Source organism: Notothenia rossii (genome assembly GCF_949606895.1).
Source record: "Notothenia rossii genome assembly, chromosome: 5".
In the NCBI taxonomy this organism is placed as follows: Eukaryota; Metazoa; Chordata; class Actinopteri; order Perciformes; family Nototheniidae; genus Notothenia; species Notothenia rossii.
The window spans coordinates 30,543,649-30,563,774 of NC_136903.1; the positions used below are offsets into that span (position 1 = coordinate 30,543,649).

Below are 20,126 nucleotides of genomic sequence, written 5' to 3' on the forward strand. Positions count from 1 at the left end.
TGCCATACATTCCATGGTCTTACCCTATTGTGAGGTTAGTGCAATGGGCAAAAAGTATTACAAATGTCTCCAGTAGGTACATTTTTCTAACCTGATAATTTCCCGTACTGTTGCCTGTTTCTCTTTTATGTGGATCAATGTGTCCAGTTTTGATAAGCTTCTAGCTGTTTAAGTTCCCTATGTCTCCCTAGCTGTACTTCAGTTGTCATCCCACCATGGCACACTCTTTTTCCGTTTGCCTGCAGCACTCTTTAGAATATTTTTTTTATGCTGCCTGTATCATGGCAATAGCCAACAATGAAAACCAACAGCTTCCTCTACTGCTAAATACAAAAAGTAAAGAGGTTTGTCTAATAACAGCTATATTGATCAACATTATTCCTTTTTGTACCAATGAGCAATTATCCAACAACCATTTCCTGGTTACACATTGAACATGTAAAGTTAATTTGTTTCTATTTGTTTATTTACATTTTCAATGCAATTTATTTTTTGTTTAATTGATCCACATTTGATTAATTAATTATTATTTATAAAAAATAAATGAATTATTATTGTTAATATTAATCTGGTTTGTTTTGCCTTTTTTCCATTGAGGCTACTTACCCCTGGTAAAATCTTGATAAACATTCCTTTCTTTGTCATTTTATGTTTATGCATGTTACTAACTCATTATCCCAGGGGCATCATCAATGGAGTTTTGTGTCTCACCTGGGGCTGCACCTGTTTCTGTTGTACTGCCTGAAGCCTACCTCATTTTATTTTGGCGACACCAGGAAGATTGTTGACATCATCATTTATAACAAAATTCTATATGTAGCCTATACCTTCAGAATTCACCCTATGTGTTCTGGTACTTTTTGTACTCATAGCCGAGCTATCCATACCAAGAGACACTACGGAGTTATTAAAAAAGTTGAGATTTCAGACCCTTTTCATACATAATCCTGCCAGCCACTAGCAGAGGACGGAGGTACTGTCAAAGCATCCAAATGTCCCCCAAATGTAATTTGTTGTTGACGAAGAAATAACATTTATGCGTTTAAATCGGAAGTCTTTATAAAGTGAATACACAAGCACCCCATTTTTTCAGTTAAATGTAGTATGTCTGGACAGACATCCAGGAAGAGCAGGAGAGAATCTATCAGTATGTCAGATCAGAAGGCCGTGCCACTTTGCTACTGGCTGCCGTACTGAGCACATCATTATACTCCATTGTTTGTCTTCTGAACTCTTCTCCTTCCCGACCATCAACTGTCCAATCAGAACTTTTGGGGATTTCTTGGCCGTACGTATTTCATACACAGACACCAATATTTTACACTGCTCCAGAGGAAATGCTGGTAGGGAGAACATGACGACCTCATTGAAGACAGTCACCAGGCAGCGAGCCACTGCAGAGGTTTTCTGGTACCGCAACTTGCTCTGGTTGCACTGCAGACTGATCCTAGCGTACAGGGCTACAAAAAACAGAAAAGGAAAATCCGTGACTGTATGTTATTCTGCTGCATTTTCATAGCTTTATTTTTCTTAGATGTGTTAGCTATTTACCTGCATCAGAGGATATCTCAGAGTGGGCTGTTCTGACCTTTAGCAATCCAACCTCCAGCCTTTGAGAAGTGGGTAGAATCTTTAACGACAGAAGAACCTTTCCTACAAGATCCTATTCAGAAGGTGGAGGATAAACACAAAAAAGCACAAAAAAATAAAACATATTTTCACTTATATGGTTCTATAAATGTTACTGAATTATATATCAATGTATTTCCAGAAAATATTGGATAAATAAAAGGTCTCAATGAAATATGTGCAGTGTCACATGTTTAGTGTAAATTGTGACATGACTTGAGCTGTTCACTTCCTGGTTGCACCAAGAGAAGAGGACGGCTGCCTCAAAGCTCCCAGAAAAAGGGTTAGTAAAGAATGTTAACGTAAAGATAGTACAATGATTTTTGGTAAACATAATCTTTAAGGTATCTAGTATTGATAAATGCATTTGCAATAACTTAATTTTTTTTAATGTGGAAACAGAAAGAGTAAACATGTTGACGGCAACAATAGTGACCGGTGGGATAACACAGTGCATAGGTATACACATACATTTACACATACATAGTCTTTTAACTTAATTTCTTAATGTGTAGCTTTACCTTGAGTCAAGTTCTGGATATGTTGGATCTAGGTGACAGCCCTGATAAGGCATGCAACATTACAGTTATCCCTCAAACTGAGAAAGATGCTTTCCTCAGTGATTGTGATAGCGATGGGTCAGATATGGACTATGAGGGGGAGTCAGGCCATTTGCCAGCCAAGCTGTTGAATGCATATGCTGAACTTCAGCAAATTGATTATGACAGGAACAATGTTATCAATGACGATGACATCCCCCTCACCACTACCCCTTCCACACACCCCTCCGCTGTTCATGATAAAGAACCAGTAGCCTTTATGAGCAAGAAGGTCCAGTCAGAAAAGCCAAGGGCAAAGCTGCAGGTTGTCAAAAATAAAGATTGAGTGTTCGAACGACTGAAGAGGCCCGCCTCCACTGTTAATCCAAAACACACAGTATACAGCTCAAATGCTGCAGAATGTATAAAACAAAGTTGCCCTGATCCAATGGATGTTTTCTTACTAATGTATCCACCTACCCTAAGATATATCACCATTGAAATGTCCAACCTCTACTCCACCCAGACCAAGGACCAGCAACTGTTTCTGAGTATGGAGGAGCTCCTCACATTTTATGGGATCCTTATCACCTCTGGGTACAGCTCTGTTCCAAGAAGACACATGTACTGGTCACTTGACAGTGATGTACACATTGAAAGCATTTCAGATGCAATGCGGAGAAATCGCTTTGATTAAATAATGGCCTCAATTCATGTGGTTGACAACACAAAGATCACTGACGACCCATCTTAGACCCATCTTCTCCGAACTCAATCAGTCATACAAAGTCATGCCATTTCAGGAATGGCTGTCGGTGGATGAGAGCATGATCAGATACTATGGTCACCATGGATGTAAGCAATTCATAAGAGGTAAACCAATCCGCTTTGGTTACAAACTATGGAGCCTTGCCTCATCCAGTGGTTACATGCATCAAATGGAGCCATATGGTGGATCCGACATTCTCCTCCCTGAGACGGGGTTAGGTCAGGGACCCAGTGTTGTCCCTGGTCTTGCAGAGCAAGCTCAGGTGCCTCAAGGTTGCAAATTCATCCATGACAACCTCTTCACTTCTCTTGGACTCCTTGATGAAATGACAAAAAGAAGATATGGGAGCTCTGGAACAATGAGGCAAAATTGTCTGTTTTATGTCCCATTCAAGCCCCAGAAAGAATTCATGAAGTTATCTCGGGGAACATTTGAGGTTTTGACCCAAGGAAAAAACCTCAGTTGCTGGTCCGTTGGAGAGACAATAATGTTGTCACAGTGGCAACAAACATGGAGGAGAAATACAGTGAGACCTTTGTCAAGAGATGGAACAAGGAGCGACGTACATTTGACAAAGTCCCACAACCAAAATGAATCAACCTATACAATGAGCACATGGGTGGTGTTGACCTTCATGACCAACAGGTATCAAGATACCATATCTCGATCAGGTCTAAAAAGTGGTGGTGGCCCATCTTTGCATGGTCTCTCAACAGTACACTTGTGAACAGCCATTTCTTTTACAGAGCCATTATGGGAGGGACCATTGATCTGCTCACTTTCTCAATGATAGTGGCGCAGTCACTTATGCAAAAGTTTGGCACAAAACCACTGAGCCAGGGCAGGAGATCTCTGCTGGCAGCTACTGTTGAACATCAGGCAAGATATGACAAATCATCTCACTGGCCAATCAACACGATGCATCGGTTCCAGAGATGTCGTCACTGTGACAAACGCACTACCTATGCATGTGAGAAATGCAAAGCACCACTGCACATTGAGTGCTTCAAGATGTACCATGGACAGTAGAAAGGGAACTATAAGTGAATGCAAAGAGGCTGTAATAGCTATCAAAAACAACAAAGAAGACCCAATAAAGGCTGTGGAGATGAAGTACAAAGGACAAGTCTATGACAAAGGGGAAAAGTCTGAAATGACTGGAATGTTTTGGAAAATAAGTTCAAGTTAATCAATCAGTAGATTGTAGTTCAAAATAGTGATGCACAAACTAATCGTGCACTTGGTTCTAAAGCCTATGATATATATATATATATATTGCATTTTTGTTCAGTGTAGGACACCTATTCTACATGCTACCTTTTCTAAATGTTACCTTTTATGTTCAATGTGAATGAATCACACAACTGGCTGTACAGTTGTTTGTGAATGTTGCACTAAAATATCAGAAAGACAATGTTACAAATATTGCACTAAAGTAAAAGTTCACATTTGACAACAGTTGTATAATATTCATGTTTCAATACATGTTGCACTAAAATAGAAATGTTGAAAAACGTTGATGGTTGTTCATATTGGTGTTGTATCAGGAATTTTGATGTGTAAAAAGTCTAACTAGAATTTGATGGAGATTGCCAGTGACATAGTTTTAAATGTGTAGATAACTAGGCTGGGATGTATACAAATGTGCATGACTGCATTGGAGAAGTATGCTAATTCAATATATGTATTTTCACGGCAACACATAATCCCACCGGTCACAATTGTGATATAAAACATAACATTTCAACTACTTTTCCATGAGTTTTTTTTTAAAAACAATGATTGATTTTTTCAAAGGGTTACTAATGACACAAGATTTGGATATTTTCATGTCTGGGAACAATGTGGGATTAAATGGGTTAACAGGAAAAGAAACAGGAAAAACTCAACTGAAAATCATTCTGTAAGTATAGGTATAAGGAGGACTTGATCCCTCTTTAACCCTGCAAATGCCAGGAGCATATACTTCAGTGTCTCACCTTGTGTAATTTATGTCCCTTTCACTTTTTAATATTTAATATTTTGTTCTGAATGTTCAAGACTTTTGAATTTCAAAATAATTCACCTTGACCGAAAGATTATGGAAAAAAAATTCTTATTTGATTGCTATGTGTGTCTTTGTACACATAGTGTCCTTCTGTACCTTCTGTGGTATCATTAGATCTTCTTGTAGCTCCAGAGGGTAGGAGATGTTGAGCCGCCCTAAAGGAACCCTCACCTCCCCTAACACTGAGTGTCTGGAGAATTTATCAAAGTCCCTCACCTGAGATGCACAAGGACACAGGACAGTCAGTCATTTTACACGATCACACGTAAAAAAAAAAAAAGACATACTGTAGATTCTGCTTAGAGGTTTTTTCTTCAACTGACTAAATACTAATTCCCTATAATTTGAGAGAAACTTAGAGGAAAGTGGTGTGTCTATGTATTTCAGGACCTCCATCCTGAGGTTGATGTGATGAAGCTGCTTTTCTTCTAGCAGAGGACAGCTGAACTGGTCTCCAAATAAAGGGTTACAGCTGCCTTTCACAATGCGAGTCCGGCATTCCTGCAGCACTTTCCACAAGACGGGTGCTGTCCCTTCACCCTAAGAAGGTCACAGAAGTAATCTATTACTCTATGAGAATGTGAAAGACAGTGTTATATTTTTACAAAGTGGGCCTAATGAGCATAAAAGGAGAAAACAAAAGCTGTATTTTTCCCAAAATCAAGATCTGCAATTTCTACAATTAATTAACGAGGTAACAAGGAATGAGTCCTAAAACACAGAAATTAGTTAAAATTCTAACACTTCCGGTTCCCTCGTCTGGAAGTCCATTTTTTTGTATTACTGTGTTTGATGTTCGATACCTAAAGTAAAGGCTGGAATCAATTCAAAATTAAGAGATTTTAACCTTTTGTTTCACCACATAAAATGTTTCAGTAAATGGTGAATATCCAAAGCTTGTATTTGTCATGAAAACAGTGGTAGCTAACAAGTGGCTAAATGAGACTACTCATCGTCACACGCCAAACATTAAGCGCCTTGAGCTAAGTGAATGGTGACATGAAGTCATGTGACCTTGATGTAGCCTAGCCTCACTTCTGACGATTGCATTTACGCTTAAAATATCCTAAAAGTGGAGATGATCCTGCTGAACAAAATGTGTAAATAGCATAAACAGTTGTTTGACACAAAGCTTATTTTACAATCTGGAATCCATTGAAACAATCCCATTCATTTTTGTCAGGAGCCATTAAGAAGCTAACTTCTGGGCCTACAAAAATACATCATCACTGCACCAGTGACATATTGTATGTGATAAGGAAGACAAAAGTTACCTCTTCGTCTGTACATTCTTCAACTTCCACTTCTTCTGAGTTTGACCACATGAGTCTTAGTTTAACAAATGGCTGGAGGATTCGCGTCGGGCTTTGCTCCAGAAGTCCCTCCACCTGCAAGATGGTGACCACCAGCTGGGACTGCAGTTGGTCATAATAGATGGAAAAGCGCAGCGTTCCTTCGACCTAGTACAAGAGGGTTTGTTAGAAAAGACACCATTAAATAAATGATGCTGTTAATGTTTAAAAAGGATATTTTTGAAATACAAATGTTTGGCTGCCAGTTTGTCCACACTTTGATCAACACACTTATGGGTTCTCCCTCTAGCTCCAATATGAGGTTGATATCTTTTGACATCTTGCAGTGGAATTATTTACTTATATTCAAGAATGACTTACCCTTAAGATTCAAACTATTCGACCAAATAATAATATAAATCTAATGACATTTTCATCAGCAACAGGTTTACTTTGTTCCGTTTGTAAAGCATGCTAAACTGAGATGGTTAACCTGGGTAATATGTTAAACCTGCTAAAAGTATTAGCATGATTAGCTTTACCATTGTTAGCATAACACTGCTGAAAACCCATTTATTGTTGCTTTTATTGTATTTTGTTTCTTTTGATCTATTTTTACCTGTGTACAATTATGTCTTTATTATTTAATTAATTGCTGATTGTCTTGTTTTTAATCTGGAGAGCACTTTGGTTAACTGAGGTTGTTTTAAATGTGTTATATAAATAAACTTGGCTTGACTTAATACAATTTTGTTCAAAATCCCTGCTTTTCCATCTCTATTTATGAGACATGATGAAGATGGATGTCATACAGATTTAAAAACTGCATAAGGCTAAGTTGCGGTACAATGAGAAGAATATAAAACTAACAAATCTTTATGCACATTTACTGTGGGATGCAAAATAAGCCGTCATGCATATAGCAATTTTTGTATATGTACTATTGTTTTGTTTTTTGGTGTCATTCAAGTAAAAAAGTCATACAATAAGGCATGTTTCTTTGTTTTGGTTAACTTGTACTGCCTGTAAAGAAATTAGTTTGTACATTAAGCGAAGTAAATGTATTGACAAACCAAGTAAATAAATAACATTTAAAAAAACAAAGGATGCACCTACATTGAATGTATGAGACCTCGAGTAAAATCAAATTGTGAGAGAGCGTTAAACGTTTTTGAAGGTAAGAAGACATTAGATGAAGAGATTAAACAGGATTTGGAAAATTGTAGATTGATTGTCACGTGACAACAGGATTATAGAGTAGTGCCACCTTTTTATTGTTGGCCTGCTCTTCCCTCTCTCCGTCTGCCTGTACGGATCCTGAGGAAGGTAATGAGGCCTGAGAAAGACAGCGACTCAGCCTGCGGACCTCTGTGTTGACATTCTCCACCTGGGGCGACACAAAGTCATGTAAACACACACACATTTATATCTGTGGTGTTTGTTATTCACCACAGCGCCTTCAGCGTTTATTTGACTTGACAAGTAGCAACATCGTCTTTGTTCAAACAAGTGCAATTTAATCTTTATGTACACTGACAATGGGACCTATTTTGAGCATCAAAATCAATAGAGTCCAATCTTCGTCTTGTCAAAACAAAGTAAAAACTACACATTTTCTTTGCAAACAGCAGTCAGATGACAGAAAGGAAACAGTAGACTACTTCAATAAAATGTGACCGAGTTCACATGTAGTGGATAAACAGAGAAATCTCATCTGCACATACATGTTCTTCTATACAAAAGATGTCCTTCGGGCTAGGCAAGAGCTGACTGACCATTTGTATATGTACCAGTATTATTTCAAAATGCATTGGTACATATTGTTTGAAGTCATGTTTTACTTATCCTAAAACCTTTCGTTGGAAATATCTAGAATTTACAGTATTTCTGTTCGTTTTTGTGTTAAATAATTTTTTTGTCAGTAGCTTTAATAGTTTTTACACTGTGTTTCCTGAGTATTGACTGAAAGGCAGCAAATATGTAAAAAAGTCGCCAACATCTGCTCTGATCCATCTTGCCCAGTTAAGGCCAACCTTCGACATCTATTACTTGTTTTAAAATCTGGTCATGGCTAATATTGTACTGTACAGAAGCTGCTTTGAAGTGTGGGCATTCTGATACAGGCATGATTTATATATCCTGAGACCCAGCCACTGGGGCCTGTATTTAAAAAACTATGCATTCAGCCTATTTGAGTCCTAATCTATTGTGAAAAACACATCACAGGCTTTTTAGTGATAAACGTAGCACATCACGTCTTTTCAAAATGGAATAGAAGCAAGTGATCAAAGGCTATATTTGATTTCTCTTCAAAGGATGTTTTTTTAAAAATTATTAACAAGACTCTTAAATGTTTATTTAGAAGTATGTTCACTTAAACCACATGTGTCAAACTCAAGGCCCGGGGGCCAAATCAGGCCCTTGGTGGATTTAATTTTGGACCGCAGGATAATTTCTAATTACTATTCAATCTGGCCCGCCGGTATATTGCACGCACACCTTCACTCAATCCTGAGGATTCCCTCAACTCAGAGCCTGAGCCCAAACATTGATGAACTTGCACCCAAGATGAGATGCCAAGTATCTGGCTTGAACTAGCATCATAGAGCAGCACACTGAGTTTCAATGGATGTTTCCTTTTTGCACTTTTTTTCTTGCGACAGAAGGCATTTTTGGTTTTTTTCTTTGAGGGAAATAGTTTTTTTGAAGCTGTTGTTGGCCTGTGGAAAAATGTAATCATAAGAAATGACTCTGCAGATAGAGCCATAAGAAATGAATGCAACTGATTATTTAATGTTTAATGTTTTGTATTGGCAATCATTTAAGCATAGTTAGTTCCAGGTTTAATATGTGCAATAAGTTCATTCAATACGTTTTGCAATAAACATTGAACCAGTCTGGTCCTCGACTACCGATTTTAAAATGTTGGCCCACTGTGTATTTTAGTTTGAAACCCCTGACTTAAACCATTCAAAATGCATAGTTCGACCCAAGACTTTGCAGAGGACATTGAAACTTGTTTCTACAGTTATTTAGAAAGAAGTCTGATATGTAATATGTATCTTGTATGAACACACATGCCCACTCATTTGGTTTAAACAGATACAAACTTGCACAATACCCAGTTGACATGTTAGAAATGTTTAAAACAAATGTGTGTGATGTGTTTTTTACATTGCAATGATCTGTCTGTATTATAAAACTATTAAAAACTATTGAAAAATTAGAGTGGCATCAAAAGCGAGTGGCATTATAATTAACTTTAATACTGTAGGTATTATAAATTAAACTGTTTTAAAAAGAAATATTATTATTATTGACCTAATGTCCAATGCCAGTGACAATAAAGAAAATAAATAATTATTTAATTGATACATATCATATCATTTTTCTTTTAAATTGTGATGTTTCTCACATCTCAACTACTTGTTATAATACGTTTTTAAAGTATTAAAGAGTATGAAAAAATGATTAAAAGTAGTATTAAAAAGTCTATTGCCAGTGACATGTATATTTGTGTGATGTGCTTCCTTAATCCCAGTTACATTTACTTGCATTAAAAGTAGGTCAAAAAAGGCCATAGGAAGACATGTGAGATATTAAGTATATAAGCAATATGGTCATAAGAAAAGGTGTGATTATATTCTACTCTATCCACACCTACAATCCATTTCCTCTTACCCTGGTGCTTGGAGCTCCTGAGTAGATTCTCGCTGTCCCCGACTTTTCATCCGAGTACAGCTGATCATTGTTCACTACAGTAAAAGTCAGACACACAATTGCAATTTGTATTCCTTTCTTGGTATACAGCATTAGAAATGTGTGCTTTGTATTGTAATCCTATCTACTCACCAGCATCTTGCCGCATGTATGTGGTGTATTTCTGTGAGCAGCACCTGAAGACCTGCCATGCCAAGATACCCAGCGCCAGCATTAAAAGAGTGACTGAAATTCCCAGGATGCAGTACTTCACCGTATCTGGGAATGGCATTGTCAGGTCCCCAGCAGCTGACAGTCCATCAAAATATACAAAACTATCCAACTCCATACCTCTGCAACACAGGAGGAAAGACGTGAGAGGACTATAGATCAACTATTAAGGAATACTGTCAGAATGTTGTAACTGCAAGTGAATAGCAACTACAGTATTAACACTAGCTTTCATTTTGGCCCACTTTACATATAGGAAGGATCCAGGACAGTAATTCAAAGACATGCAGGATCTGTACGGGAAATCTGTTTGACTAAAAACCCTAAATAGCCAAGTAAAAATGTATGCAATGTCACTCAAGTTTACCAAACAGCTGGCTCTTGTGGGTTTTATATCAAAGAGACGTAAGAGGGAAAGAAACGGTGAGTGATGGCGCTTCTTCTCGCTCTACACACAATGCTTCTTGGCAGCATGGAAATGCAACTTGTGAAGATAAGGAGGTCAAGGAGGTGCAGCTTAAGTGGTAAGACAATTGGTTATTATAAGTAAATTACAATTTAAAAAAGGCCACATCTTTGAAGTTTCTCCGAATTATGATTACTTGCTGATTGTCATGTTTTAAAAGCTAAATACCTTCGGGGTTTGGACTGTTGTGTCAACAATTGAATACAGAGGCACCTTCTTCAATGAAACTAGTTCATTCAACCTTCATTTTGAGGAAAGCCAGTGAGTAGATTCACTTTTATAAAACACAAAAATATAGGCTTTCCTAAACTGTTGAATAAATGTTTCTTTACAAAAGCAATGAGACTCAGTTGGTATCCCTTATAAGGGATATATACACCTTTATGTCCAAAACAAGTAGATCATCAGGTTAAAAATGCCTGCTGACTACTGCATTTGTAACAGTTGGATTATCGTTAGAGGTAAAGAAAACCGGTACGCCTGTGGCGTGGTCAGAAAGATTAAATGATCTCCTATCAGAAGTGGTTTAGTCAAATCGCATTTGTCAAACTCACACTGCATGCAAAACAAGATGAACATTGCAGGGGAAACCTACAGAGTTAGAAGTAGTATTTATATTTAAACAAAGAAAGTTGACGTAACACATTTAAACAATTCAGGTTTGGCAAAATACTGCCACCAGAGTTTTAAAAATGAATAAAAAGATAAATGGAGAAGACTAAAGGCAGCATTTCTGTTGCTGCTTACACCTGAGACCATTGACGTTAGCCTAATAGCATAATTGCCTATGTCATTTTTTGGCCAAATTGTGATATCTGCCTAACTTTACTCTCCTACCACTGCTGCATCACCCTGCCTTATTGCCTATGTCCTCAGCCTATCAGAACGCATTTTTGAGTCCAAAATCACTATCTGCCTAAGTCATCTCTTTGACTTAGGCATTTTTGACGCTACATACAAAGATGGCGGACCGCATAAGACAGAGGGCTCTGCTGACCACAAGTGAAACATTAGCTCTTCTTTTTGATTCATCTGGTGAGCTAGTGCATATTTCTTCAACTTTCTAGACACTAAATGTACTTTCAGTCAATCAAAGGGATTAGGAACTGTGTGTTTAAACTTTTAATCACATTTCTGCGACAAGGCATGATGAAGTAGCAACGCTCAGCAACTTTATTTTCTTCTGCTTCAGGGTCAGGAAATTAACTTGATACAAATTTAGAGAAGGACTCAGAGAAGGATTTAGATGACAGTAGATGTGAGAAAGAAGGAAATGACATAGACACCGGGCAACGGATTGAAGAAGAAACAGCCGATGAAGCCTCCAGAGCTGATTCTGATCCTGATTCATGGTCAGAAAGTGAACACGCAACCCAGTCTCATGGCATTTTGTGTTCACCAACACGATTTTTAATCTATTGATTCGTGTTCACCAACACGATTTTCCCCTTTTTTTCGTGTTGCACAGCACGATTTTAAAAGCAATGTATCTCTATTGGTAGTCTCTCACGACATTACGTGTTATTGGAAGACCGGAAGCTGTGTGGTTCATAAAAACATGTTCTTACTCAATATCAAGCCACAATTATTGCTTTTATTTTAAATCGTATAATTTCTGACTTTTGTTGCCGTCTGTGAGGAAAATAAATGGGGCTGAGAGCCTCAGGATACTGAAATCTGTATTTTTTAAATATTTTTTTCCTTCTAATTTGTTATTCTTTTCAAAATAACACACTTTTATTTACTCAACAATAACACATAATTATCCTTGTTTTTATTTATTGGTTTATTTCCATAATCTCGTGATTTTTTTACGTCCGTCAGGAACTGAATTTCAAAATAAAAATAACCGGAAACAGACGTAGGCCTCTAGGAGTTTAGGATGGCCGAAGATACTACATTACCCATAATCCCCAGCTATCGTTTAGGACTACGGTCCCCGTGATTAATCTTCAAGCTCTGGGATTGGATGTTGGAGTGGCAGTGCGCCAAGGTTAGCCTAGCGTCAAACAGCTGTTTGAAATGGACCGAAACCACGCCAGACTATCCAAAACTGGAATCGAACGCCCCACCACAGAACTACACATGCTGGCTATTGTGTTTCGCAAAATGTTCTATGAGACGTCTCTACTGAACGTTTTCGTTTTTCCCACAATTAGAAGTTGCCATGACATTGGTGTTATCAAATGTAAAACATATAATTAATAAATGGGTGAAAATCGCTTGTGTCCATAATGCGCAGCATTAATATACCCACATGACATCTCATTGTTACTTTGTAATTCTACTCCACTACAATTCAGAGGTTAACCTGGTATTTTTACTCCACTACACTTATTTGAGTTACTTTGCAGATTCTGATTAATGATGTGAAATATAAACAACCCTTAAATCAGACTTTAGTTACACCTGAGTAAAATTCAGGGAATGTGATTGTCAAGTGCCAACAATCAGGAGAGATATTTGATAGTTGGTGCTTGAGAAGACTAAACATTTATCTGCAATTGACATGAATGGAAACGAGTAATAAAGTATATTCATTACTCGTTATTCTCTACAAATAGTTAATTAAAGACTGTATAATGGCTATTTTGCACATCCCTTTCAATATTTTCAAAGGTTATTGACATATCATATACACAACTACGGTGAATGCAATGAATGAAAATCTTGGGTCACAGGTTCCTCAACAGCGCATTACAAAACATCTATCAATATGTGTGTATACCTCCACCATTAAACTGTCATATTCTGCATATTTCTTATACAGTACTATCTACATACATAAGAGTATAATTCATATGTATAATATCAGTTAAAATAAGTGCTTCAACATAGTTAACATTGCGGGAAAGCAATATATTAGACGTTAAGTACTTTGTCAGGCTTAATATTTATCTGTAGATACCCCCAAAGCTTTTTTCTTATTTAAAAGAAGACCTTAATCTAAAGTATTATTTAATGTTTAAATAAAGGTTAATTCGTTTTTCTGTTTTGCACCTCCTAATATCTTTGTACATCCTGCACTAAACTGTTTTATTGTAGAGATCACTTAGAGTATCTTCTTGATATTTTATATTCTATATTAATATCATTGACCTTCTACTTTGCCCCTATGAAAGTATGTACTCTTAATATTTTTTTAATCAAATATAACACATAAAAACAATAATTCAATAACGTGCTTTAACCACTAGGCGGTGCACACAAGGTACACACAGCCATAATAACTTTGTAATATTAGTGTAGGACACTTATGTATGTACAACATCTGAAGATGTGTAGTTTTATTCATGTTTTCACATAATTTTACAGCATATTGCTATACTATTTCAGACTCAGTATTTACATTCTTATATTCAAAGTCCTTTTATATCAGCTGTGCACCGTTATGGTGTAAATATAACCTATCTATGAATTAGATGAAATGTAAAAGTCAGCCAAATTACTATTGATACTGCAAGGAGACGTATTATGTGAAGAGAAATGAAGAAGTTGTTTAATTGTTGATATATTTATGATCCACGTCAAGTATTCAGTTTCGGCGGCATTTCTTCCAGTTTTTCCAAAGGTCTTCTCATCAGGGCTCTATGAATAGAGAACTACGGCAGATCTGTAATATGTAATGCAGCCGAACCGTGTATTACAATGCCGTTATGTGAAGACTTTCAAAGAGAAAAGCAAGAACACTCGGAATTAAGTATTATTTTATTCTTTTGAAATGTTTTTCCGATTTCCTATCATATAAACACCAAATCCCAACATGCATTGCGGCTAAAACATCCGGCGAGCTTAAACCATAGCTGAGGATCTTGGGTAATCGCTGGAAATGCCTAAATCTGTTTCCGGTTATTTTTATTTTGAAATTCAGTTCCTGACGGACACCAAAAAAGCCAGAGATTATGGAACTAAACAAATAAATAAAAACAAGGATAATTGGGTGTTATTGGTGAGTAAATAACAGTGTGTTATTTTGAAAAGAATAACAAATTAGAAGGAATAAAAGATTTAAAAAATACAGATTTCAGTATTCTGAGGCTCTGACCCCCATTTATTTTCCTCACAGACGGCAGCAAAAGTCCGGAATTATACGATTTAAAATAAAAGCAATAATTGTGGCTTGCTATTGAGTAAGAACATGTTTTTATGAACCACACAGCTTCCGGTCTTCCTATAACACGTAATGTGGTGAGACTACCAATAGAAATACATTGCTTTTAAAATCGTGCTTTGCATCACGAAAAAAAGGGGAAAATCGTGTTGGTGAACACGAATCAATAGATTAAAAATCGTGTTGGTGAACACGAAATGCCATGAGACTGGGTTGGTATGTAGATAGTACTATATAAGAAATGTGCAGAATATGACAGTTTAATGGTGGAGGTATACACACATATTGATAGATGTCTTGTAATGCGCTGTTGAGGAACCTGTGACCCAAGATTTTCATTCATTGCATACACCGTAGTTGTGTATATGATATGTCAATAACCTTTGAAAATATTGAAAGAGATGTGCAAAATAGCCATTATACAGTCTTTAATTAACTATTTGTAGAGAATAACGAGTAATGAATATACTTTATTACTCGTTTCCATTCATGTCAATTGCAGATAAATGTTTAGTCTTCTCAAGCACCAACTATCAAATATCTCTCCTGATTGTTGGCACTTGACAATCATCTTCCCTGAATTTTACTCAGGTGTAACTAAAGTCTGATTTAAGGGTTGTTTATATTTCACATCATTAATCAGAATCTGCAAAGTAACTCAAATAAGTGTAGTGGAGTAAAAATACCAGGTTAACCTCTGAATTGTAGTGGAGTAGAATTACAAAGTATGAGATGTCATGTGGGTATATTAATGCTGCGCATTATGGACACAAGCGATTTTCACCCATTTATTAATTATATGTTTTACATTTGATAACACCAATGTCATGGCAACTTCTAATTGTGGGAAAAACGAAAACGTTCAGTAGAGACGTCCCATAGAACATTTTTGCGAAACACAATAGCCAGCATGTGTAGTTCTGTGGTGGGGCGTTCAATTCCAGTTTTGGATAGTCTGGCGTGGTTTCGTTCCATTTCAAACAGCTGTTTGTTGCTAGGCTAACCTTGGCGCACTGCCACTCCAACATCCAATCCCAGAGCTTGAAGATTAATCACGGGGACTGTAGTCCTAAATGATAGCTGGGGATTATGGGTAATGTAGTGTCTTCGGCCATCCTAAACTCCTAGAGGCCTACGTCTGTTTCCGGTTATTTTTATTTTTGAAATTCAGTTCTTGACGGACGTCAAAAAATCACGAAATTATGGAAATAAACCAATAAATAAAAACAAGGATATAATGTGTTATTGTTGAGTAAATAAAAGTGTGTTATTTTGAAAAGAATAACAAATTAGAAGGAAAAAATATTTAAAAAATACAGATTTCAGTATCCTGAGGCTCTCAGCCCCATTTATTTTCCTCACAGACGGCAACAAAAGTCAGAAATTATACGATTTAAAATAAAAGCAATAATTGTGGCTTGATATTGAGTAAGAACATGTTTTTATGAACCACACAGCTTCCGGTCTTCCTATAACACGTAATGCCGTGAGAGACTACCAATAGAAATACATTGCTTTTAAAATCGTGCTGTGCAACACGAAAAAAAGGGGAAAATCGTGTTGGTGAACACGAATCAATAGATAAAAAATCGTGTTGGTGAACACGAAATGCCATGAGACTGGGTTGGAACACGATGACTCTGTCTTGGATGAGGACTATAGACCTAAGAAAGATGACCGCCCAGATGATGATAGTGATGCAGACACTCAACATAGTGAATAAGAGGCTGCACTTGAAGCTCCCACTGTTAAACGTCATAAGCGTCCAAGGTCACATATGTGGAAGCGACAGGTGGTAAAAGAGAAGCGCCTTAAGGGGGAGAGTTACAAGAACGCAACGGGACAGGAGAGACAGCCAAAGACCATGGGCCCACCCTGCACATCACAGCACTGCTTAAGGTCGGAGAAACAAAGTTGTGAACTGCTGAGTGAAGAAGAGAGAACGGATATCTTCAACAATTTCTGGTCCATGCCCTCCTGGGAGACACGCAAGCTGTATATCCACACTTTAGTGGAAAATGTGCCTATAAAGCAGAAGAAAGGTGGTGTTGCATCAAGGAGAAAAACGTCCCTATCATACCACCTGCAACTGGCAGATAGATGTAAACTACCTGTGTGTAAGATTATTTTCTGTTCAACCCTTGGAATTGCCCCCAGAACCATCGTATCATGGTTAACTGTGGTCATGAAAACCAAAACTGATCCGCCCAAACCCAAGATCAATAAGACTGGTCCACATATGCCCATATCAGATGCTGACCAGACCTTCCTGAAAGAATGGCTCTCTGGGCTGCCTACTGTTCCATCCCATTACTGCCGTCAGGTTCCCTCCTATCAGGATAAGAAGTTTGTGGAGCCGGGAACAGTTCTAAGTGACCTTCACAAGGAATACCAGAAAGCTGCTGGTAAAAGTGGAGCACGTGTTGTGAGTGAGACATATTTCCGAAAAGTGTTCAGTGAGCAGAAATACTCTGTGTTCGTACCAAAAAAAGACCAGTGCGATGTATGTATCGCCGCCAAGGTGGGAAATATAGATCAGGATAGCCTTACTACTCACATGAAATTAAAGGCTCAAGCTCAAGCTGAAAAAGCTAAGGATAAACAGGAATCCAGTGACAAGCTCTCAGTGTGGACAATGGACCTTCAGAGCGTTCTTCTGTGTCCCAAGACAAAAGCTAGCAAGATGTATTACAAAACTAAATTACAGATGCACAACTTTACTTGCTTCAACCTGGGTAACAAAGATGGGTATTGTTACGCCTGGGAGGAGCATGAGGGCTCCCTCAGCAGCGAGGTTTTTGCCCATCTGCAGTGCAAGCACTTTGAGTCAGTCCTAGACGCCAACCGAAACATCAAAAAGGTCATAGTCTGGAGTGATGGCTGCTGCTATCAAAATCGATGTTGTACCATCACAAATGCGTAGCTAGATCTGGCCATGAACTATGGTGTCACCATAGAACAAAAGTTTCTGGTTGCAGGGCACACACAAATGGAGTGCGACTCCATGCATAGCCTCATTGAACGGCGTACCATCAAAGATATTCACACTCCACGTGATTACATTGTCATCTTTGAGACTGCACGTTTGCACCCATCCCCATACAAGGTGACTCAGCTATACCACAGTGACTTCATGAAGTTATCTGGGGCCTATGTCACCAAAATTCGACCAGGCAGAAAAGTTGGCGACCCCGCAGTCCATGACCTTCGGGCTCTCCAGTACTTGGCAGATGGTCGAATCCGGCACAAGTTGGATTTTGAGTCTGACTGGAAGGAACTACCTCAGCGACTCAGCATCCCCGAAGAACCGGTCCACTGGGTCCCACTCTTTCCTGCCCAATTGCCAATTACTCTCAGGAAATACAATGACTTGCAGGCAATGAAACCAGTACTACCAAGAGTGGCCCACCAGTACTACGACAACCTCCCTCATCAATAGAAAACGAGTTCACAAAGCACCTGAGTAGGATTTGGTTAAGGTTAGACAGGTAACACAACTTGGTTATATTTAGGAAAATAAAACTACTTTTCTATGTTGTTTGTATTCATGTGTAAAAAAAGTTGTTTAAGAAAAATTGCCTAAGTCATGGCACATTCTGCCTAAGTCATTTTTATTTGTTATGCAATTGATGTTGTGTCTTTATTTTTTGTGCAAATTTGTTCACACATCTGGTTGAACTTACTGTTAAAAAATCAATAAAAAATACCAATGTGCTTGCTAAAAATTGTGTTTTTTCTTGTTTTCCAAAAACATTCAAATATTACTTGGGCAATTATGCTATTAGGCTAATAAAAAAGACAAAAAGCATTTACCTATGGTTCGAAGGAATAATCAGCTCATGTTTCTCCTCAGCGATGAAGGTATTTCACTGTGCTGTCCACTCTTCTAGTTTCACAGAAACAAAGTCAGCAAGAGGAATTCAAAGCAGCACCTTATCGTATAACTGTTCCTCCTTTTTGTGTCACACTCCTCTCTATCTACTATCCACACACACCGAGCACATGACTTCCTGCACACCATTCTGGGCAAACTGGTTTTCATAAGATTTAAATAACATTTCAGGGAGCTTAACAAGGCCTGACCTTAAGGTGTTTTCCTCTTTAAGATCCCTCGGCAGGCCTGCTTACAAAGTGTCTACCAGGAGAAAAAAGAACTAGTTGATTCAGTCCTAACATCACTTCATAAATCAAAACATTTATGTTCATTAGAACAGTATGTTTTTCTCATGTTTTTAGAAATATCCTTCAGAAAAAATATATGAATGAAACCGAAAAGTTTGCTGGATGTAAGTGCTACTGAATCAAGTTGTGTCAGGTGATTAGGGAAAACATTTAAGTACACAAAAGATATCCCCACGAAACCTTTTAGTTACTTATGTTGAGATGTTTATTTGTTGCATTACAAGTTTTCTGAAATATTATGTTTACATATGCAAATTAGTTGTTCTCTCAACGTAACCTTTAATGAATGTAGGAAGTCCATAGATGCATATAGACAAAGATAGTAATATGCAGTAATGGAGGAAGTACTCATTTTACAGACTTAGTAGAAATATTAAATCGCAAAAGTACTGTAGCCGCTTTCACACCAATGTTACAACTCGGCTCGTGGGCTGTAACATAAAGCAGGGAGGTGAGACGATAGGTAAGAATAATATAGTTTATTTGTTTTAAACACAACAAACTAAATGGACACCAGCATCAGGTCCCCAAAACTGGCGCAGAGAAAGTGCCCAGAGGAGTGAGAGCGACGTAACCGGCTGGGCTCCTCCTATATCCTGTTTCATCAGGTGTAGCTCATCAGGCAGGTATCCGCCCACAGGTGCGGCTCATCCGCACCTGAACCTGTGAACACCCACAAACCACACACACAAACCACACACACAACCCACACACACAAACAGACGGCACCCCACGTGGTGTGGAGGGGTCGTCACACCAAGTACTTTGCCGTACTTAGTGCCGGCACTTAGTGTTCAAATAGGGACGGAAAGAGCAGGTTGGTTGATCACAGGCGTTTATTAGCACCCCAAAACAAAGTATACACGGGTCTCAAACGTTGCCCGTGTGGGAACCTTCACAGGTCCTTTGGCGACCTTCCAGGATCCCGCCTACTGCAAAACAGACCAGAACCAGGTTACGACATGCTTTTATTCCGTCACTGATTACCTGATTCCGATCAGCTGTCTGGCCTCCGGCCGAGCCACTCCCTTCACTCCATCAGCCGGCGCCCTAACCACACCCCGCTGCCACAATTAAAACAAACAAGGTATCTAGCACGACTGTCTAATCAGGCTGCTAAGTTGGGATCACGGAGAAATGCTCTCCGCAGACCCATTCTCA

At 38.2% G+C, this 20,126-nt stretch overlaps 1 protein-coding gene across 1 annotated transcript; it reads right to left on the minus strand.

Moving 5' to 3' along the window:
• Positions 1 to 484: 484 nt before the first annotated feature.
• Positions 485 to 18,736, minus strand: syt19 (synaptotagmin XIX). Its single transcript, XM_079679779.1, has 9 exons — positions 18,597 to 18,736; positions 10,129 to 10,328; positions 9,958 to 10,031; positions 7,544 to 7,663; positions 6,259 to 6,444; positions 5,375 to 5,524; positions 5,081 to 5,200; positions 1,552 to 1,663; positions 485 to 1,460 (listed from the first exon to the last, which is right to left on the minus strand). Exons 2-9 carry the CDS (start codon positions 10,322 to 10,324, stop codon positions 1,153 to 1,155), a joined length of 1,266 nt encoding a protein of 421 aa, XP_079535905.1. The 5' UTR covers positions 10,325 to 10,328; positions 18,597 to 18,736; the 3' UTR covers positions 485 to 1,152.
• Positions 18,737 to 20,126: the final 1,390 nt, after the last annotated feature.